The following is a 24,790-nucleotide window of genomic DNA, read 5'->3' as shown; positions in this document are numbered from 1 at the left end:
ACAGGAAATACAGCGTGTTTTATATGTTCGTTCATGGGTGTTCTTTCATTTTTCCGACTGTATTTTGTATTTATTGCTATTTTGCAGAAAGGGTAATGATTTAAGACATTTTTAACCAGTCGTTTATCATACAAAATTCAATTATAAGAAAAGAAATTAGAAAAAAAATCGATGTTTTTCGAAATTTTTAAATATTTTAATTTTTTTATTAATGTTCCAGGCATATTTGAGAAGGAGCATAGCATAAGTAGGGTTACCATACGTCCGGACAGTCCGGATTGGCGTCCGGATAGCGAATTTACAAAACCTATACCATTTCAGTCATGGCAGCGACTGAATTCGAATAGGGTTTGTATGCAGAATATTAGTTACATATCCTATACCATTTCAGTCATGGCAGCGACTGAATTCGAATAGGGTTTGTATGCAGAATATTAGCTACATATCGTATACTATTTCAGTCACGGCAGCTACTGAACTCGAGTAGATTTTGTATGCAGAATATTAGTTACATATCCTATGCCATTTCGGTCCAGAAATTAACTGTAATGGTGTAGGATTTGAAACCGAAATTTTTTATTATTATTGAGCAAATGTCTATACTATTTCAGTCATGCAAGTAAAACTAATCAAATATTTACTTAGTGCATTTATTATTATATCATAAAATTTAGATGTTTTGAAAATTAAAATTAATAATAATTATATATTTTGATAATATTAAAAATTAAAAACAAATGAGTGTACAAGTGTAAAAAACAAATAATGTACGAATATATGTATACACTATGTCCCTGTAAGTTGGAACCATATGGAAAACTCTTTTGTTATTGATTTTACGAAACAAAGATAGTCTTTATAAAAAGTTCGGCATGGACTAAAACCGAAGATGAAATCATCTGATATTAAATTTTATTAATAGTACAGTCGAACCCTCTAATTGGAATAGCCTTCGTTCTAAGCAAAAGTATTCCTATAACCGAGATATTCTAATAACCGGTATTATAATAAGCGGGTTCGACTGTACTATTAATAAAACTTAATATCAGATGATTGCATCTTCGGTTTTAGTCCATGCCGAACTTTTTATAAAGACTATCTTTTTTTCGTAAAATCAATATCAAAAAAGTTTTCCATATGGTTCCAACTTACAGGGACATACTGTATACATATATTCGTACATTATTTGTTTTTTACACTTGTACACTCATTTGTTTTTAATTTTTAATATTATCAAAATATATAATTATTAATTTTAATTTTCAAAACATATCTAAATTTTATGATATAATAATAAATGCACTAAGTAAATATTTGATTAGTTTTACTTGCATGACTGAAACAGTATAGACATTTGCTCAATAATAACAAAAAATTTCGGTTTCAAATCCTACACCATTACAGTTAATTTCTGGACCGAAATGGCATAGGATATGTAACTAATATTCTGCATACAAAATCTACTCGAGTTCAGTAGCTGCCGTGACTGAAATAGTATAGGATATGTAACTAATATTCTGCATACAAACCCTATTCGAATTCAGTCGCTGCCATGACTGAAATGGTATAGATAGGATATGTAACTAATATTTTGCATACAAACCCTATTCGAATTCAGTCGCTGTCATGACTGAAATGGTATAGGTTTTGTAAATTCGCGTCCGGATATGAGAAATGTCCGGATTTTTTTCTTTACTAAAAAAATGGAAAACACGGCGCAACGGTGGGAAATTTCATTTCAGGTCTAAAGTATGATAAAACATAGGTGTATATATGTATTTTAAACTGGCAGTGATTTTCGATGTTAGTTGCATATTGTAGCGAAACAGCTATACTTTTAATTGTACCATATGCATTTCGCATACAATATGTACAATGTAAAGCTAGCAACACAGTCAAATTCACATTTTACATTTTCTACAACCTCTTGAACTACCCCTGTCCGGATTTGTCCTTCAGAAATTATGGTAACCCTAAGCATAAGTCAATTATTATTGTTGAAGTTGTCACCTAACTTTATCTGCAAAAATCCGAATGCCACCTCGCACATCCAAAAATAGACATTTTTTCACAGATTCGCCCTAGTCTACTATTGATGTACATATCGGTACGTCATCACATCATAAATATAAATGTACATAAATAAATAAATAAATAGATAAATAAATAAATATAGGATCAGTGGTGGAGTGTTCAGTTTTATAATAAATTATGTCTATCAAACAAAATGAAAATTGTCTACCTACTAGGTTGTGGAAATCTTATACAGAGTGTTTCAACAAAAATTTGACCCCCCCCCCCCCCAGAAACTCAGAAACCAAGAGTTTCTTCACAAATTAACAATTTGTATTGGAAGGGTGACGAATTTTCATGCAAAATTCATGCCCTCGAATGTAACCCCCTACTGCCCCGCATCAACCCCACTTTTTTAAATAGCAAGTGTAGTCGATCTAACAGATCCTGTTAGAGGTAAAACTCACTAACTATACTTTTTACTTGATGAGTTTTTCCATGAACACAATTATTGGATATTGAGAAGTTAATGAATTTGTCTCCATAAAATTTCCCTGACTTATAAATAACAAACTATCAAAATTTTTATTTTTATTTTTATTTAAAAGATGAACAATAAGTTTCTTTGAAATAAATGCAATTCTTTCGGTATTTATGACAGCCACAAAAGTCGCCTGCTTAATCGCAAAATGGATTATGTTACCCTTTATGTAAGCTATTACTATTATAAAGAAATTTAAGCTCATATTTCTTTAATCAATCGCCGAACAGATAATGCACACAAATATAATGAACAGTTTCAACGATACCATATAACACATCAGTCTACTGCTTAATAGTAACCGCGCAAAATACATTATGTTATTTATTGTATTGTTTGAAAGATCACTAAGTACCCATTCGGCATTCCAGATTGCAAGGAAAAATTCACTTAGTGCAATAATAAGTTTTAATGAGTTTTACCCTGAAACACCTAAATTCACAACATTGCACTCCAGACTGTAAGGAAGAATTCACTAAGTGCAATAATAAGTTTTAATGAGTTTTGCCCTGACACCGAAATTCACAATAATGCACTTAGTGAATTGTACCATAAATTATCTCAGCAATTAGAATGGTTAGAGCCCCAGTTGACTTCTCCAGGGCTGGGCAGTACCGTATTGAGTTCAAATTTATGAAAATGTCAAAATCTCAAAAAAGTGCACTTAGTGAGTTTTACCTCTAATAGGACGAATATATACATATTGTAGCACATAATTTAAATGTCTCACATCTTCTAATAAAAATGATATACAGAACAAACAAAATTCCAATCAAATAAGATGCAAAGAAAGTGTACAATTTACCACTCGTTTACAATTTTCCTTTAATAATTAGATTTTAATAATAATCTGACCATCTGCTCTGTCTATTTTAAATATTTATTGCTTCCATTTGTATTAGTAGCTCAAATAACAAGCATGTGACACGATCGTAGAGAAAGTTTCTTTACTCCTGACTCCCGTGTTCGTCTGTCTTGAATCTATAAAAATTTGTCTCTCTAATGAACGAAAAAACGAAATTATTGCATCTCGAGCATATTTTCTTGCAGAGAAAGTATCATTAGGACACTTATATAGTTTTTCATGACTGTAAATTAACACCAATTGAAATATTATGGTAATTTGTAAAGATTATAGATAAATTCTCAGTTTTTATTATAATAGTAGAAAACTGGAGTTCAAAAGGTTAGAACAACCAATGTTGCTATTTATTTAGTTTGACACAGATAACCAAAAATAATTATTTGTCATCAAAATCAGGATAGAGTCTTAGAAAAGGCGAAATGCTCGGATTCGTTTGGAACATGCCTCTTGGAATTTTTTTCTGTAGTTCATCGTTGTCGAGTAATCATATCAATTTAAAACTGAAAAAAAAAACGAACATTTACGATTTTCATGACTCAAAAACACAAGTAAAAAATAGCAAATCACTTTAATGTGTTGAAGATTAGAAGATTGTTCTGTATTCTGTCTAGCATCATGGTTTTGTCTGACTTCTATTTATCTATAGCCTTCAGTCTCTTCCAGACGTATGTTTTGCAGCCGTTGATGGTTAACTGTGTCACAGGCGTCAATTAGGTCTACGAACGCTACTCATGTTATTTTTTTCCGTTCAAAACAACCTTTAATATGTTGGGTGAGGTTAAGGATTTGACTGCGGCAGCATTTTCCGGGTCTAAACCCTACTTGTTCTGGAATAATTTTAGTCTCCACAGATTAAGCGATGCGGTTCGGTATCGTTCTTTCGAACGCCTTGAATAGGTGGTACAATAGAGAGATCTGGTTTTAAGAGGGTCACCACTCTAGCTTTCCTCCAGATTTAGGGGATTTGTGATGTACGGGTGCAACAATTCATCATTTTCAAGAGCCACTCTACGGGTTTTGGTCCAAAATTCTTTATATGTTCTGTTCGTATATCGTCCAGGCCAGCCGGTTTATTCTCTTTCATTTGGTAAATCGCGCCACTTATCTCCTCCAGATAAAAGGTACCTAGAGCAAACTTTCTTCGTCCATATTTCATTGTAATCTTACCTCGTTATTCTTTTACGCCGTCTTACCGTTCGTCAGGGAAACAATGGGTATCTAATCGGGTATGACTTCTATCGTTTGGATGCCGGGGCAGCGGGATCGTTGCCAAGATTCCAAATCAGCTTCCAGGTGTGTCTGGTTGTTTTGTTATATTATGTCCAAACTCATGCTCATATCTTTTAAATAGGTGTTTACATTCTTCGTTGAGCATTCTTCGTTATGTATTCGGGTTGACAACCTCTAGGGATATGTTTTCGTGATATTTATTTTACGATTTGTAAAAATTTATCGTACCTATGTATAAGGGCACGATTCCAACTGAGAAACTTTTTGATCCAATGCTTCAGACATTTTTTTTTTCATTTTACTTTAGTAAATTTGAATCTTATCTTGAAAAGAACAATTTCGTATCTGATTGCCGCGTTGGAAAGCCAAGTTCAACATTTGCGCCATTTTCCGCTGTTGAAAGACGAATGCTGTTTAGGATCATGCATAAGTTTTAGGTTCATGCTTTCAGCCCTTTGTTCTAGTTCTTTGACATTGGAGTCTGTTTCGTTATAACCCCACTGTGGCAGTTGAAGTCGCCGAGTACGAATTTTATTTGCTGTAATTGGATAGCTTTCAGCTATTCGTCCAAAGCAAAGTCAGCACTTAGACCAGCATGTTTTGTAGACCAGGGCACTTAGGAAAAAATAAATAGATTTTTAAATACAGCACCTAGAGGCTTACAACTTTTTGTATTATGTCCAGGATGATGTCAGACAAAAAGTCTACATTAGAAAAATAGGTGGAAATGCATAGTTGTATTTTAAAGTAGGTACATAAAATGCATCCAAATTGCATAAACATGTCAAAATAAGCGTCTTAAGAGCCAGACTTTGCTACTCAGGCGTTTTTGGGGTGGTTGAAGACGAATACACCATCAGAAGTAACCACCGGTTCACCTGGAGTACAGGTTCACTGCTAAGGCACGTCATCTGGAGTTTCGAGGGCTTTCGGCACTAAATTGACGCAAACAGATTACTCGGGGTTTTTGGTGTCGTTGAACAAGAATAAGCCATCAAAACCGACCCCTGGTGTACCTGGTGACCAAAAACCCTTCAAACTTCAGAAGATAACATAACCTAGAAATTACCTTGGGCATCACGGGAACCGGGGGTCGGTTTTGATGGCGTATTCGTATTCAGCAACCCCAAAAACCGCCTAGTAATCCATTTGCAAACATTCACTGACGAAAACCTTCGAAACTGCAGAAGATGACGTGCTTTAGCAGTGACCATGAGTACCAGGTGCTCCGTAGGTCGGTTCTGATGGCGTATTCGTTTTCGGCAACACCAAAAACACCCTGAGTAATCTGTTCTTAAACATCAAAGCATCAATTTAATCCCGAAAACCCTTGAAACTCCAGAAGATGACGTGCCTTAGTAGTGACTCTGGGTACCTGGTGCCCTGGGGGTCTGTTCTGATTGAGCATTCGTGTTCAGTGACCCCAAGAATCCCTCGAATAACAAAAGCTTGCCCTTAATCTACTGATTTTTACATGTTTATGCACTTTTGAATACATGTTATGTTTTTTTAAATGTAATTATGCATTTCCACCCATTTTTCTATTATAATCCTTTTTGCGGACGTCATCCTGTATTTAAAAATCGATTTATTCCGGTGTTTTTAGGGCTAAAAGTTCTGGTCTATTGATGAAAATCGTTTTGGTACACATCTGTGTCGGTGCGCCTGTGGAAAGGATTAACTGACATTACTCCATAAACATTGTTTAAGCGACATTAACGCCCAATAGGGATGTTCACAAAAAATTAAAAAGTCATTTCAAACATGTAAAACGATTAAGAAACACCCTAGGAATAATTGTCCAAAATTTCAACAAAATTGAAAAAGCCTTTCTATAAAAAATCTTTATTAGAAATCTAGCATTATTTTAAATTTCAAGAACGCTTCTCTATTGGCCTGACGTCACTAGTTGCATACCCCAAGCGCGCGCAATTCTCATAGTGTTACTGTTTACCTGTTTGACGTTTCAGGTCATTTTAAAGTTAAAGTGGAGTTTTATAGTGAATTTGTTTAGTTTAAAGTGGATAGACTGTTTGTAAGGACATATTTTGGGTTTTACAAAAATAAACAAATAAAATGAAAGAAGGTTTTCAGAAAGCCGATTCGTATAAACTACCGACTGTAGTGTAGATGTAACAATGGTGTATGATTTAGTGGCATCTTGTAAAAAAATAAATCTACCACAGCTTTACTGAGTGTATATTCCATATAATTTTCCATGTCTTCTTTAAGCTAAAAAAATAAATGCTTAATACTCCACAAAAAAAAAGAGAGAAAGTTGTATGCATGCATTGTACGCATGCATATTGTATACATACATTGGCTGGTTATTACTTTACCTTGGTTAGGTGTATTAAAAATATTTTTATTCTTCTTCATGTGCCTTGTCCGTTGTGGACGTTAGCTATCATCATGGCAATTTTAATTTCATTTGAGGCGTTTCTGAATAACTCGATCGATTTTTGTCCAAATCGTTGGCGTAAGTTTTTAAGTCATGAGAGTCTTTTCTTCCGGGTCCGCGTTTGCTCTCTATTTTACCTTGCGTTATCAGTTGGAGTATACGATATTTATCATGCCTCATGATATGACCGAAATATTTAAGATTTCGTTTCTTAATTGTAAAAGAGATTTCTTTTTGTTTTCCCATTCGACGCAATACCTGTACGTTGGTGTGGGTCGCCCAGGATATTTTGAGGATACGTGGGTACACCCACATCTCGAATGCCTCTAGCTTTTTCATTAATGTTTCCATTATTGTCCAGGCCTCTGCGCCATATAGCAAGACCGGAAATAATAACATTTTAGCATCCGCATTTTTAGTGGGAGAGATATTATGTCGCAATGGGTGAAAATATTTCGCATGCATGTTGTTAAATGTTGCTATGTCCTTTTCAACTCTAGATCTTATTTCGGTTGTTTCGTATTTCGAGTTGACAACTGTTCCAAGGAAAAAAATATTTTTGAACTTGGGTATTATACATTTTCATTTCAACCAATCTTTTCACTAAATTATTAATGATTTTAATATAATATAAAGTCATACCTACATCCACATGTAGTTATTTCAAGGTTTACTTTTACTGTATGTATTATTAGAATCCCGTTTTTAGGAAAATACCAGTTTAAGGAATACAAATTTGAGGTCCCGAAACTTTTTCATTTACTCTTTAAGGGGGTAGGTGCAAAATCTTGGTCCAATGCTATTTAAATTCATTAATTTTTTTTTCGAATCCTGAGAAAACTAATAAGTATTTTTGAAAAATGTAAATGCAGAAAGAGCAATTGCATTATTACCAAGTGCCGAAAGTCTCTGGAAAACTTCTATAATGTTTATTTTATTAAGTTAGTTATTTTAAGTTCTAGCTGCAACAAACCATTTCTTTTTCTGTTTTAAATTGGCTGGAACGGTAATAAAAATCTTGTCAGAACTGTTTTTTGATGTATTTACACACCCAGGAACAAAACACCACTTATTTGGCTTTATTTTTAATAATTAAATACGTAAAAAACTGCGCACATTCAAATACACTGAGTAAATAAGTATACAAAACTAGTCGTCGATCAAAGACGTTACGACTGCTGACGTCACACACCGTAGCCTCGCTGCAGGGTACCGTTTTTCTAGCCTCCAAGAAAATCAACATTACGAACTCATTTATCTTAAAAAATATACATTTTTAAACAGTTTTATGATTGTTACGTTTTTATATACCTTGTAATCTATTGAATTTAACTATATTTAAAAATTAGTGAACATCCCTATTGTTTTTACTAGTCATCTACGTGGAGGCTCCTTTCGTGTCTCACAGGATGATAATAATTCAAACCTAGTTTATGTTATGCTATAAGACACACTTCAAGAACGCGTAAATATACTATTCATAATACCTCGTAAATTATAAATATCTATAACGTTTAGAGAACTAGCACGTTTTCCCACAAATCATAGAACTATGAATAATTTATAAATCCATCAAACGAATTTGTGATAAAAAATTGCACAGCAACAGACATTTGCGTAAAATCGAATGCGTGGTTTGTCGAAAAAGCGATAATGAAGTAGATTTCAATGTTATAAATTGTTTTTGTCAACTTTTTTACTTTGCACCGAGGTAAATGCTAATCAGATTTAATTTAATTTGAATGACGCAAAAATTGCTTGTTTATTTTTTATATTTTTATAAATTTTCATGTAGAATTTTGATATAGTAAGTTCTATCTATATTATATACTGGGTGTTCAAAAAGGAATGGGACTTTTATTCGGAACATTTCTTCAAATTGTTGATAGATGGCGCTATAATCGGAATAATACGATTTAGACTGCCCTAGAAAAATTATGGAAACGGTCTAATATCTCGAGAAATACACTGTTAAATGAAAACCCAACAACAGGTGTTACATATTTTTCAAAAATCCATCGAATGGCATCAAACACAACTCCTCACCTCTACCCCCTGGGGTGGGGCTGGGGGTAACTTTGAAATCTTAAATAGAAACCCCCATTTTTTATCGCAAATTCAGATTCTACTAAAAACTGTATTCGGTACAATAAAAAAATAGTTTGCAGACTTCTGATACCGTTTACTGTTTTACTTTTTTTACGTAGAATCCGAGTCTGCAATAAAAATGGGGCTTTCCATTTAAGAAATTGCCCCTCGCCACACTCCGGGTGTTGGAGGTTTCGTTAATCATGATATTTATACCTCTACATACTTTTGATTGCTCTAATTTTTTATTTAATTTGATTGTGTCTATCGACCGAGTTGAAGGCTGACGAGAAGAATGCATGTTTTCTAATAGACGGAGAGCTAGAGCCGAAAAATCATCGTCATAATATGGAGTTTTTCCTGTGAAATGTGTCCATTGTATATTGACAATTATGACCCCTTTCAGGCTGATACCTCAGTGGATACAGGAAATAGCAATAAGGGATGAAAGGGTAAAGTTAGTGCAGTCATTGAAGGTTTTCACCTCCTATTTTGTTAAACCTCCATCGATTTGCGTTAAAATTGGTGACTAGTTAGAGCATACCTCAAGAAATAAAACTGATTTGGTGCCAACTTGCACTTTTACTCTGGTGGTGAATACCACCCCTTCCCGCGGGTGAAAACAATTTTATTAAAAATAACCCCACAAATCGATGGAGGGACAAATTTTAAGTAAAATTTGTTATATCATGTTATTAAAATAAATCAATACTTTTTGAGTTATTAAAGATCAAAGATTTGTCTATTTAAGAGCATATGCGTGAAGTTACGGATGATAAAAAGAACATGTTAATTAATTGTATGTTAGTAAAATATTATTTTTATATTATTTCGATAATTAATTAAATTTTTTCTATCAATATAAACTGAATATGTCCAGAAACTAGGGGTGTCTAATAATGGGTACATTTGACATACACTTTTTGTGTAGACACTTTTGGGTATTAGAATACACTTTTGCTAAATTTATAATATCGAAATAATATAAAAATAATATTTTAGTAACATACAATTAATTAATATGTTCTTTTTATCATCCGTAACTTCACGCATGTGCTCTTAAAACAGACAAATCTTTGATCTTTAATAAAAAGTATTGATTTATTTTAATAACATGGTATAACAAATTTTACTTATAATTTGTCCCTCTATCGATTTTTGGGGTTATTTTTAATAAAATAGTTTGACTCCGAGAAGAGGTGGTATCCACCCCCAGGGTAAAAGTGCAAGTTGGCACCAAATCATTTTTATTTCTTGGGGTATGCTCTAACTAGTCACCAATTTTCATGCAAATCGATGGAGGTTTAACAAAATAGGAGGTGAAAACCTGTAAAGACTACACTAACTTTCCCCTTTCATCCCTTATTGCTACTTCCTGTATCCACTGAGGTGTCAGCCTGAAAGAGGTTATAATTATCAATATACAATAGACACATTTCACATGCCAAACTCCATATTACTTATGACGATGATTTTTCGGCTCTAGCTCTTAGACTATAAGATATAGATCATTAAGAACATGGACGTATAGTCCAGGGCGCATCTGTTTTGAGATGGACGTTGAGAGGTGACTCAAATTTTTTTGCAGAAATTGCTTGAAAATAAATCAAATAATAATATTTGAGTTATCCTCCCTCTCAAAAAGGTCCGGAACATTGTTTAAATAATCAAAATGTCAAAAATTGAAGGAAAAATTCGATTTTTTTCTTCGTTTTTTGATTATAACTTTAAAAGTATTCATTTCCGAGAAAAGTTGTACTGACATAAAAGTTGCGTAATGAAATTTCCTACAATACAGAATTGGTTAAAAATTTAAAAAATAGTCACCCTAGTTGCAAAATAGCAATAATTGCGAAAAAACCATACAAAAACAAGTATTCGCATTTTACGTTTTTCAACCATTTATGCTACACTTAGGACTTTCATATTTCACCCAGAAAAACCTTGTGATACAGTAACACAATACTGTAAATTTCATTAAGATCGGTTCAATAGATTTTGCAAAATAAATTTTGCAATCCAGCTTTCGCAAAAAAAATTCATTTTTTCAAAATGTTACAGGACTGAAAATAAAGCAGATAGCAAGTTTAATTTTTTTTACTTATAGAAGTGTACTGTACCTTTCATTTGCAATTTTCAAAATTAAAATCGATTAATTACCACGGCGTCAGAAAATTTTTGAAATAAACAATAATTTTTGGTGCTACGCGCAGGACAGCGGTGTTCGATTCACACAAGTTGATTTCCACCAAAATTTCTTCCAATCTTTATTTAATATATTATTTTCTTACTCTATATTGTGTTGTATTTTAATATTTTAATTCCACAAAAATCAAACTAATTTTATTATTGTTTGTGAAATATTGTTTAAACAATTGCATATGTTTAAAAATAAAAAACTTTTATTATTTAAGTTAAAATATATTAACAAAGAAAGTTTTTGCTAATAAAAGTGTTATTTCAAAGGATAGAGTGTGTGTTTTTATTTTGCAATAAAAAATTTATTTATTTATATCGAAATGTAATAAAAATTAAAATGTATCAATCATTATCAAAGGTCATTGGAATGCCCAATCAAAACAAACTATCCGCTGTCCTGCGCGTAGCACCAATAATTATTGTTTATTTAAAAAAATTCCTGACGCCGTGGTGTTAATCGATTTTAATTTTGCAAAATTGCAAATGAAAGGTACAATACACTTCTACAGGCAAAAAAATTTTCAACTTGCTATCTGCTTTATTTTCAGTCCTGTAACATTTTAAAAAAATGATTTTTTTTTACGAAATCTGGATTGCAAAATTTATTTTGCAAAATCTATTGAACCGATCTTAATGAAATATACAGTATTGTTTTACTGTATCATATAGTTTTTCAGGGTGAAATATGAAGGTCCTAAGTGTAGCATAAATGGTTGAAAAGCGTATAATGCGAATACTTGTTTTTGTATGTTTTTTTCACAATTATTGCTATTTTGCAACAAGGGTGACTATTTTTTAAATTTTTAACCAATTCTATATTGTACGAAATTTAATTACGCAACTTTTATGTTAGTACAACCTTTCTCGAAAATGAATACTTTTGAAGTTATAATCAAAAAACCAAGAAAAAAATCGAATTTTTCCTTAATTTTTTGACATTTTGATTATTTAAACAATGTTTCGGACCTTTTTGAGAGGGAGGACAACTCAAATATTATTATTTGATTTATTTTCAAGCAATTTCTGTAAAGAAATTTGAGTCACCTCTCAACGTCCAAATGTACTAATATTTTTACAGATGCGCCCTGGTCTAGTATACATAAGATTAAGAACAACATAACCATACGAGGAATAGAAGATAACAATGTAAGAAACGAAAAACATGAGTTGGTAAAAAGCACAACAAACAATACTAGTACAGGAACTTTACTTCTTCTAGTTCCTTTTCAAAAACTAAATAACCATCGACTGTCTGTTATAAACCAGTAGCAAGGATTCACATCAGACAAACAGTAAGGCAAAAAAGAAGTGTAACATTGGAATTTAGTAAACAAACCCATTTCACGGTGTTCAAGAGAAAATCTAAATAAAAGTTGATCGAACCCCCTATTTTTTTTGCTGTTATGCTCGCAATATCCCTTGTAGACCAAAAATACGTCAAAATTAAAATCCGCTACGGGGCACTTTTTTACGCATGCGTAAAAGAAGATTTTTTCTATTTATTTTTCCGTTTTTTTATTTGTCTTAATCTGTAAAATCAGATTTTCATATATTTTAATATGTGTGATTATATATGTATACACACTCACACATATACAAACAGACATACACATACACACACAAATATACCGGGTGTTGAATAGTCAAACGGGTCATAGGAAACAATGGGGAATTCTAAACTGTTGAATTCCTGCTTCCCTAATTATTTTAAATCAAAAGTCGTGAGAAACTAATTGTAGAGGACTGAAATGTGTATTAAAAACAAATGTTAAAATTGTTCTACGAATTAAACACATTCCAAAATTTTGCAAAAATATAAAACAATTGTCAGAGTATTATTAGTCCAATCGACCTCTAAAAGTCAGATTTGACCTCTAAAAATCTTATGAACAAGCTGTTTTTTGCTAAGAATATCAATTTTGGGACCCCAAAAAGATGCAAACCTGTTTGCCACTCCTACCTCCGGGCTTCCTCCTAAAACCACCCCTCGTAGAGGGGGAAACCGAAAACTTCATATTACCAGAAATATGTTTATGTCGTATAAAAGAAATGTTTCAAACAACAAATGTAGCTCAGATTTTGTACAAAAATGTTTGTTAGCATTTTTTGTGCAGAATTAACCATTCTTTTGGAAACAACGCTTGAAGCGACCGGCGATTTTGAATGTCAGTTAAGCGCGCGAACTCAATTTTTTAAATATAATTTGTATCAAATCTACGGTAAAAATTAGATATCTTTTGATCAGAGTGTCCTATTACCAAAAATAAAAATACGTTTTAAATATAAAAAATTTGCAGCTTTGATATCCAATTGCTGCATTTTGAGAAAATGAAGTCAGTTTCTATATAAATGTTAAATAAATAAATGTTATGCGATTTTTGCCATTTTTTAAGATTCTCATGAGATCCATATAATTTATTATTTTCATTCACTGGTCGCTATGGAGTTTCCATTATTAGAGTAGAGCACAGTCTTCAAAATTTGTAACATGATATGTCGATTTTGAGTTTTCGCAACCACTATGAGGCATTTGAAATATGCCTAAAACACGCTAAACTTAAATTATCACATTACAAATGATCTCACGTCAGGGAAAATGCTTTCACGAAGAAAGACGTGAGTGGAATTTGTATCTTAAGTTGTTTAATTTCTAGAAACTTACTTGAGTCATCGAACAGAAGCAGTTTTCAACGTTTTAGATCGTTTGTAACGTGAAAGTTTAAATTCAGCGTGTTTTAGTCATATTTCAAATGCCTCATACTTGTTGCCAAAACTCAAAATCGAATTTTTAAAGATTTGAAGATTGTGCTCTAATAATGAAAACTCCAAAGCGACCAGCCAATGGAAATAATAAATTATATTGATCTCATGAGAATCATAAAAAATGTAGCAAAAAAAGTAATGTTTATTTCTTTAACAGCTATACAGAAACTGACTTCATTTGCTACAAAATGCAAAAATTAGACACCAAAGCTGAACATATTTTATCTTTAAAACGCATTTCGATTTTTGTCAAAAGGACGCTCTGATCAAAAGGTATCCAATTTTGACCGTAGAGTTGATACAAATTCTATTTAAAAAATTGAGTTCGCGGGCGTAACTGACATTTAAAATCGCCGGTCGTTTCAAGCGTTGTTTCTGAAAGAACGGTTCATTCTGCACAAAAAATGCTAACAAACATTTTTGTTCAAAATCTCAGCTATACTTTGTTTATAATTTTTTTATACGGCGTAAACATATTCTTGGTAATATGAAGTTTTCGATTTCCCCCTCTACGACGGGTGGTTTTAGGGGGAAGCCCGGGGGTAGGAGTGGCAATCTTTTTTGCAGCTTTTTGGGGTCCCAAAATTCATATCCTTAGCAAAATTCAGCTAGTTCGTATGGTTTTTAGAGGTCAAATCTGACTTTTAGAGGTCGATTGGACTAATAATACTCTGACAATTATTTTACATTTTTGCAAAATTTTGGAATGCGTTTAATTCGTAGAACAATTTTAACATTTGTTTTTAATACAGATTTCAGTCCTCTCTACAAATAGTTTCTCATGACTTTTGATTTAAAATAATTAGGGAAGCAGGAATTCAACAGTTAAGAATTCCCCATTGTTTCCTATGGCCCGTTTGACTATTCGTCAACACCCCGTATATTTGTGTGTATGTGTATGTCTGTTTGTATATGTGTGAGTGTGTATACATATCATATATATAATCACACATTAAAATATATGAAAATCTGATTATACAGATAAAGAAAAATAAAAAAAAAGAATGTGTGTGTACTTTGTACGCACGTAAGAAGTTATACTTCTATTATATGATTTAAACGAAATTAATATACTTTTTATTTATATTTTATTTAAATATTAAACTAATTTATACTTACTACTTCTCAAACATTTTTATTAAACCAGTGCCAAAAATTAAAATAATAAAAGAATAAAACACACACAAACACATTAAAAATGCCACAAATGATTTCTGAACATTAATTGTCGGAAATTTTTTTAACTAAATACGTATTTTCTGAAAAAAATATTATATAATAAATATACTTACAATCATAAAATGTATAAAAAAAATAAAAAAATAAAAGTTTTTATTGGGATTCGAACCAGCTATCAGCGCGGTTGGTATATCGGGGTTCATTCGCCTTAAACGCTTCGCCACGGAGGCAATGTGTCATTATGTACGAAGATCGACTAACTAAACGGATTAAGCTTTTGACATTTTTGAATTAAATTAAATTATTTTGATTTTGAATTGAAATTATTTAGAATTGAAAAAATACAACAAAACATAGAGTAAGAAAACAATATATTAGGTGAACATTGATAGAAATTTTGATGGTAATCAAATTATGTAAATAAAAGTATTACATACTATGTATTTTGGTAGGTTCAAATAGGTAGGTACCTATGATACATTTACAATTATTACGTACATGTTGCTTTTAAAAACTATTTAAATGTCACTACAATTATAAACTTTTTTGTTTCTGTCCTCACAACAATAAAACTAATATATTATACATTTGTTTACCTTCATATTGAACAATTATTTATTATTGACAGACCATTTCAACACCCAATCAGAGCCCGTATAACGACTAATGCCATACTGTCGGTGTGCGCATGCGCGCAGATCAATATAAATTCACCCTCAATCTCAATCGCGCCTAAAGAAGTATAACTTCAAAAAAACAGAAAAATAAATAGAAAAAATCTTCTTTTACGCATGCGCAAAAAAGTGCCCCGTAGCCGATTTTAATTTTGACGTATTTTTGATCTACAAGGGATATTGCGAGCATAACAGCAAAAAAATAGGGGGTTCGATCAACTTTTATTTAGATTTTCTCTTGAACACCGTGATTTGTGTGGCTCATAAATGTTTAGCGGAGTTTAAATACAAGGTGCAATATATTTATCACATGACAGAAGCATACCAGTGGACATCTTTAAGACCCTCAAAAATACGTACAAGTACAACAAACTAATTGCAAAGCTAGGGGGCAAAATGATAGATCCAATTGCATATAAAACAGACATAAGGCAAGGGGACTCTTTGAGTCCTCATCTATTCCACGAGGAACAGATGCTTTCAGTAGTTGAAGGAACAGGAACTTGCCGTGGAACGGAATATAAAGTGTACATTCAAAATCAAAGAAATAAACAGATACATCAAGAGTTGTTATACTAGTTAAAAAGCAACATGTACTAGTTGTAATACTACTTGTTATACTACAATATTCAATGAATCCAATTATGTATTCATAGAATGTATGTAATCAAGTACATAATATACATAACAACTACTGGATTGCAACTATGTATATTTTCAGTTTTGTATTTCTGGATAAGTTTTTGTCCTTCATTAGTCTATGTGATACCTCCTGTATGTTTTGTTGCCTGCTAGTATTCGCTGCGTTACTTCTTTACTTCTCTTTATTTTGCCACTCACAATTACTCTTTGATATCTGAATTGTTGAACTCTTTCAAAAGTGTAGTTTTTGATATTTATTTTATCTTGATTTCTCTCGTCTTGTTATGTTCTCTTCTAGAGCAGAGTAGATATTTTGTTTTTCCTTCGTTAATTTCTAGACCTCTTTTCCGTGCTTCATTTGCCAGAGTTTTTACCGTTTCTTTCAATGTTTCCATGTCTCTTCCCATAAGAACTATGTCAACTGTTCCTTCCACTGCTATGTTAAATAGTGTGGTTGACAATAAATCACCTTGTCGCACTCCTGTTTATATTGCAATTGATTTTGTGCTACTTTCCTCTGTGTTACTTTAGCTCCAGATCCATCCAGTCATTTTTGTTAATCTGATTAGCTTTTCCGGTATATCTTGATTTTTCATTTCAATAAATAAATTATTTCTTCCAATGCAGTCAACGGCTTGTCTGAAGTCTACGAAGGTGTGGAGTGTGGAGTTTGTGTAATTATGTGGATCGCATCTGTAGTGGATCTACCTTCTCTGAATCCTGGCTGGTAGTCCCCAATTTCGTTCTCTGTGAATTAAGTGAGTTTTTCTCTGATGAGAAATGTTAAAAAAATAGACGTATAAAAGCTTTCTTCGTGTACTATTTAAAAATGTTATTGTAGGGGAGCAAAGTATGCTATGGGACCTATTGGGTTGTGATTATTAGGTCCTAAAACCAAAAAAAGTTAAGTAAAATTTTCCATTTTAGTGGGGACTTTCCATTTTTTAATCAAATTTTCCATTTCCAGCAATCGTTTTTTCCGAATATAGCGCCATCTATCCATAGTTCGAAAAAATGTTTCGAATAAAAGTTGCTTATTTTTACGTAAAAATTCCAAATCTGCAATAAAAATTTGGGGCCCATTTAAAATTTTAAAGAAACCCCCACCCCACCTCCGTGGGGTGTCGTGTTTGGTACCATTCGAAAGATTTTTCAAAAAAATGTTGAAAGTGTATTTTGCAGTTTTTCGCTGGATTTGTATATAAAATTTCAAATTTACCCCCATCCCTCTCCCTGGGGGGTCATGTTTAGAACCATTCGATAGATTTTTGAAAAATATTGAAGACGTATTTTTTAGTTTTTCGATCTGACGTTCATTTCGCGAAATATTCGCTTTTTTTTGTGAAACCTTTTGACTCACCCATTTCCTTACCCCTCACTCAAATCGTCAGATTTTTTAAATATACACTCTTTTGCATGTATTTAACTTACCATTGAAAGGTACTTTGTGCAAGAGAACTGAAATTAGACTTGAGAGTTAGGCTGGCAAGGTGTTACATTTTTTCGACTCTGCTTTACGGGATAGAAGCATGGACTCTTAACGCATCGACTACTAAAAAGTTGGAAGCTTTTGAACTGTGGGTGTATAGAAGAATCCTGAAGATATCATGGACCGAGCATATAACAAACAACGAAGTCATGAGTAGAGTCAACAAAAGACTGGAAATATTGGAAACCATCAAGACACGAAAGCTGCAGTACCTGGGGCATGTTATGCGTAATGAGAGATACAACATACTTCAGTTGATTATACAGGGGAAAATCCAGGGCAAGAGAAGTGTAGGAAGGAGACGAATTTCGTGGTTGCGTAACTTGAGGGAATGGTACGGATGCACATCAACCGAACTGTTTAGAGCAGCAGCATCTAAGATCAGAATAGCCATGATGATTGCCAACCTCCGTCGCGGAGACGGCACGTGAAGAAGAAGAACTTGCCATATCTTAATCTGCAATTTCGAGTATTTTTAAGGATATATTTTTTTCGGGTCCCCCTTAACGAACTTCCCTGTGTTAAGAGTCAATATAGTAGAGGTACATATTGTATGGTACCAGGTTTCTCCGCATATGATAATCTGACGCGCTCGAGTAACTGCAAAAATCCCCGCTTGGGCGCCCCTACAATTAGCGTTATTGAAATTCGGTTTAATAGTTTATTTAGACTACCCTAAACTACAATATATTAAACGAACCCAATTATTCAGTCATAAAATTTATCTAATCAAGTACATAACATACTATATATATACATATACATAACAAAAATAATAACCAGTCGAATATTTAAAGTACTAGACCCCGTTAGAGGTCAGGAAGTTTATCAAGTTTTTTTGGTATTACTACTAGCCCAGTTGCAAAATTTTACTCGTTTATATACAGTATGTAAATTTTCTAGCAATTAGCTTGTTTTTGTTAGTGGTAATGTTTGATACAATATTTACGGACAGTTTTCTTTCCAGATTCGCTGACTGATGTTTCTACGTCGATCTATGATCAACGATGGCTGTGAGTGGATATACTTGTATAAGGGTATCTTTCTGTTGGGTTAATGTATTGTTCTGGGTAAGTACAACACTTGTTTGGTATTTATCATTCTTATTTTTTATACACAGAATTTACTAGTGGAACACACCACACAAAACGCATTGAGATATTCTTCTTCTTCTTCTTCTTTTTGACTTTCTTTCTTTCTTTCATGACTGTTTCTTCAATGTGCCTCCAGTAAGTTGTCATTCCGTAATATTCCCACTGATCGCCTTTCTAATGGGGAACCGTCTCTCGCCGTCCTTACTAGTCTATTTGTTGTTATTTGGCTCATGTGGTGGTCCCATTCTACTCTTCTGTTTCTTACCCAGTTATTAATGTTCTCCATCTTGCATTTCCGTTGTATATCTGTACGTCTAGCTCTGTCCCATAGTGTCTTATTCTTATTATCGATTTTTCGAAGGATGTTCATCTCTGATGTTACATACTAGCATTGTTTTTGTGTTCTACACCTTGCATCTCCGTCGTATATCTGTACGTCTAGCTCTGTCCCATAGTGTCTTACCATCGATTTTTCGAAGGGTGTTCATCTCTGATGTTTCTAGCATTCTTTTTGTTCTTTCTGTCAGTCCGTGATTCTGCTGAGTATATAATTAGTGATCTCATGACTGTTTTGTAAATTCTGTCTTTCAATTCTTTCCCGATATTTTTATTTCTCCATATTGTGTCATTTTTACAACATGAGACTCTGTTTGCTCTATTCACTTGATCTTCCACTTCGGTTTCGAGCTTACCGTAGCTAGACAGTGTGTTGCCTAGATATTCAAACTCCATCACTTGCTCTATTATCTGACCCTCCAGCTCTAATAATTTATATCTTAGTAGATTTATAGAAATAAACATGTTAAATTTTCTGGCGGTTATATTAAATTAGTGCATCATAAGTTATAGATTATCTTTACTTCGAGAGATTAGTATTGCATCGTCTGCATAGCAGATTATTTTAAGTTGTTTTTCTCCCATTTGGTATCCTTTTTTAGTTCTTGAACTTGCCTCATTATAAATATAGTGCATGATCTTCCCGACCTAAAACCTTGTTCTTCTGCTAATGTTATAATTTTATTCACTTGTTATCACTTTGGTTGTTAATGTTAATGTTTAAAAAATTAATTCCTCTGTAATTTCCTGGGTCCGATTTGTCTCCCTTTTTGAAGAGAGGTATGAGGATGCTTGATCTCCATTATTGTGGTACATATTCTGTTTTGTTCTATTATTTTTTGGATAAGTTTTAATAGTTGTTTAGTCAGTTCTTTTCATCCGTACTTTAGGAGTTCATTCGATAATCTGTGGATAGTTTTTGTCTTCGTTAATTACGATTTCTGTCCATGAAAGTAAAAAGGAAATTATGACACCAACCAGATACAAAAAGAAACAATGGATGACGGAGGAAATCTTAGAATTAATGGAATAAAGACATCAATATAAAAACAAAGATAATCAGATGTACAAGAATGTGGATAAACAAATAAAACACAAAATTAAGCAGGCGAGAGAACAATGGTTAAAAGAACAATGCGCAGAAATGGAAGAATACCAGAAAAAACATGATAGTTTTAGTTTTAACACACATAAAAAGGTCAAAGAATTAACTCAGAACAACAGAAAAAGAAAACTGCAAATACTGAAAGATACAAATGGGAAACTTGTGTTTAGTACTAACGAAAAATTAAAGGGATCAGAGCATGGGCGCCCGCAGGATTTTTTTTCAGGGGGGGCAAAATAAAAAACTGTTGTATGTAATACTTATATTTTTAAAACGTTAAGAAAACAAAATATTGCAACTTCTTTTAGGAACAAATAACAAAACCACGAAAGCAACTCTTAAAAAATACAAAACAAAATATTATAATAAATGTTATTAATGCTAAAAGGTAATAAAAGTAATACCTAAAAGTAATACAAAATAGCATGCAATTTTATTCTTAACTAAAAACCAGTCTTCTGTTATTTTGACAAAATTCGTCTAGTATTTTAGTGGAAAAATTGGAAATATTTAATAGACGATTTCGATGGATACTCAACAATGCTAGCCCAACAAGTCTATCTTGTCCCATTGTAGCTCTTATCCACGTTTTAATCCTGCGTAAGGTGCTAAAACTCCGTTCAATTGTGCAGGTAGTACACGGCAAAGTAAGTAGAAGAATGCAGCTATCTTTGATAGCAGGAAAAAATTTACAGTGCTGAATAAGATCTTCAATGGTTATGTTCTCAGCTATTTGAGATTGAGATAAATACTCTCTCCAAATATTTAATTCGCTTTCCAAATTCTCAATGTTGTATAGATTTCCTACCTTAATTGCGAAAGATTTAACATCTAAAGATTTTATATTTTTTGGTAAAATATTAAACAAAGAGAAGGCGACTTCACGTTCTTTAGAAAATCTTGTTTTTAAGGCAAGAATCAGATGATCTAAATATGGTATAAATATAGATTTTCTAAAATAATCTTCTGCTGAATCAGATTCATAGTTAGATCTATGAATTTGTTGACCGCAAATTCGTGGTTTTCCCACTTCTATGTTGAGGGTCTCACAGATAGATAATGCATAGGAAAAAATGTCTGCAAAATTTGAATCAACCTCTGAGCGCTGTTTTTCACAAGTCCTGGTAATTAAATTTATGTGGTGATGAACATCTACAAAATTAATTGAAATACCTTGTAGCGTATTTGCAATGGGCTCTAAAATATTTGAATATTTACTTGCCACAACTAGACAAATAACAAACGTAAAGGAATTTAAGGCAGCCCATAACTGAGCTGCTCTTTTTGTAGTAGAAGAGTTCATTAAAATTTGCCCAGTTTTTATATCAAAAAGTGTTTTAAATATTATTTTAAAATTTTCAGCAAAAATCCGCAAAGATTTATATTTAGCTGACCAACGAGTTTCACAAAACAAAGATATATTGGGAATTAGGTTTCTTCTTAGAGTACTCTCTCTAAAAAATACTATTACGTCTTTAACAGTACCTATGGTATTTCGAATTTCAACTATTTTACTAATGTCGTTTATGACTAAATTTAACCTATGGGAGGCACAATGAAAATAGAATGCTTTTTTATACTTATCTTGTACTATCTTCTGAACCCCGTGAATTTCACCAGCCATTGTTGAGCATCCATCATAGCCCTGCCCTACAAGTTTGTCCATGTTTAAACCTGATGTTTCCAAAAACTCCAAAATAGAATAAGCTATATCAGCGTTTAGTTTATCTAATTTCACAAAACCAAGAAACTCTTCTTTCACCGTAAAATTTTCATTTTCTTTGTATACATACCGTATACCAACAGATAACTGTTCATGTCCCGAAATGTCCGCAGTCTCATCAGCCATAACACTAAAATATTTGGAAGAATTTGCTTCTTCGACAATATTTTTTAATATTACATGTCCTGCCAATGAAATTATTTCATTTTGGATCCTGTGAGAAGTGTATTTAGAGTTACCACCTGCGTTCAACAAGTGATTCTCTAAAGTTGTATCACCAGCGTCTATCCTGAATTTTAAGAGATCCAAAAAATTTCCAGAATTTTTGCTGCTTTCTCTTAAAGGCATATCATGAGTTCCACAAAAAACTATTGTTTTTATAATTGGAAGAATTTTTTTTCTATCTTCCGCTACATTTATTTGCTTTCCCTCATCAATCAGAGACAATATATCTAGTTTTTTATTGGACATCACATCAATAAAATTTTTGGAACGGATAATTGAATCTTTATGCCAGGCAGAATTAGAATGGTTCTTGGCCTGCGTGTGGAAATCCCTGTATTTTATAAATGGCCTTGTTATAAATGCGCCTAAGGTACTACCGTGTGTCACAACAGGTGGGAAAACCACACAATACTTTCAAAGGACACCTTTAATAACTTTGGAATAAACCAACCTGTCATTTGGTTGAAGCCATTTGTGTACAAACGGCCGTTTATTTGGATCAACATCTTGCTTAAAATCATAGGTAGGGGACGGCGTATACGGACTTCTTAATATATCGTATTGGTATTTTTGTTTATCTTGAATCGACGAGGAATTTACAAAATTTCCAATGTCTTCTGATTGACCGTCTGGAAATATTCGGGCAATGGTTTCTTGTACATCAGGCTGATCTGCTCTCTCCGCTAAAGTATTTCTGTTCGAAGAAGTGCTAGGCTCTGCTTCCTTTACTGCATGTTCATGTTCCCCTTCTTCTTCGCGTGCTATGTCACTACTTGTGCTAGGGATAGGGCTACGAGTTGAAGCCTTATTTTTTTTGGAATCGGTAACTTCCTCGAGGGCGGTTGTTTTTCTTTTAAAGAATGTTCGAATGTCCATTTTTTTCTAAAGAATAAACCAGCAAAACTATAGTCATGCAGTTTAAGGAAAATGTTAATAAATCAAATTACCTGATAAGGATTGTGTTTGTATTAAATGATAGAAACCGGAAACCGCCCGTAAGGCTAACACGATAATAATAAAATAAAATACACTGCGAATCTCAACGCAAAGAAAATAAACAACGGCTGTGAACTCTGAGCGGCTTGACGAAAACAGGTAGAATGGTGGTGCGTGGCCGGATTATCTATCACCATCACCACCACCACCATGTGATTGTGCTTGTGCTACGACGTTGCCGGTTGCATTCAAAAGGCGCGTAGATTCGTAGGTATTCGACGTATTATATTTAATATCTTAGACCATGGTCTAAGTTTAATATAATATTATCTCCATAATTTTGTTTTTGGTTTATATACTTGTATAATATACCTTTTATGTCAACGTAAAGGTATTAACTTTTTAGGTTTGAGTACAGAAAAATATACAAAATAGTAAAATCTCAGGGGGGGCCACGGCCCCCCCTGGCCCCTCTCTGCGGGCGCCCATGGATCAGAGATGCAGAATACATAAATTAATTGTTCAAAGACAATAGAGCAGAGCAGATGGAAGTCGAAGTAGAAGATGATACGGTTTTAAAGATATTAAAAGAAGAAATTAAAACGGCATTAAAAAACAGCCAAAAAGGTAAAGTAGACCAAATCCCATTAGAAAGCTTAAAACGCATAAATGATGAAAACTTAGACATTATAGTAGACTTGTTAAACACCGTGTACAAAACAGGAAACATACCAAAATAATGGTTACTCTCCACCTTTTGTGCTATTCCTAAAACTACAAACGCTAAAGATTGCAGTGAATACAGAACAATATCATTAATAAGTCATAGTCTCAAATTATTCTTGAAAATAATACATGGCCGTATAAATAAAAAACTAGACGAAGGAATAGATAACAGCCAGTTTGGATTCAGAAACGGACTAGGAACCAGAGAGGCATTATTTGCTTTTAATGTGATAGCTCAAATATGCATGGATATGAATGTGGATGTGCGTGTTTGTTAGGTTGATTTTGAAAAAGCATTTGGCAAAGTAAGTCCAAAAATTGTAATGAAAAATTAGTCCAAATTCTAAAGACAAAAACATAGACAAAAGAGCTTACGAATAATAACAAACCTTTACTATAATCAAAGAGCACAAATAGTAATAGGTGACGAACCCAGTCCAGAAATTTAAATCATGAGAGGTGTTAGGCAGGGATGTACTATGTCTCCATTACTATGTAATATATATAGTGAAGCCATTTTTGAAGAAGCATTATTATCTTAAAGTGAAGGAATAATAATTA

At 33.0% G+C, this 24,790-nt stretch overlaps 1 protein-coding gene across 2 annotated transcripts in view; it reads left to right on the top strand.

Moving 5' to 3' along the window:
- LOC126885565 (tetraspanin-9-like) overlaps positions 1-24,790 on the top strand; it is a 172,877-nt gene that overhangs the window by 102,852 nt on the left and 45,235 nt on the right. Inside the window, exons 1-2 of one of the 2 annotated variants that reach the window (XM_050652164.1) lie at positions 18,889-18,970; positions 19,052-19,154. In XM_050652164.1, coding sequence (XP_050508121.1) covers positions 19,092-19,154 — 63 coding nt within the window. In that variant the 5' untranslated portion in view covers positions 18,889-18,970; positions 19,052-19,091. Of the gene's footprint in view, positions 1-18,888; positions 18,971-19,051; positions 19,155-24,790 lie in introns of those variants that run through there. The other variant, XM_050652157.1, reaches the window with a different exon arrangement.

This window comes from Diabrotica virgifera, chromosome 1 (assembly GCF_917563875.1).
Source record: "Diabrotica virgifera virgifera chromosome 1, PGI_DIABVI_V3a".
Taxonomy (NCBI): Eukaryota; Metazoa; Arthropoda; class Insecta; order Coleoptera; family Chrysomelidae; genus Diabrotica; species Diabrotica virgifera.
This window is presented reverse-complemented; position numbering and strand designations above follow the sequence as displayed.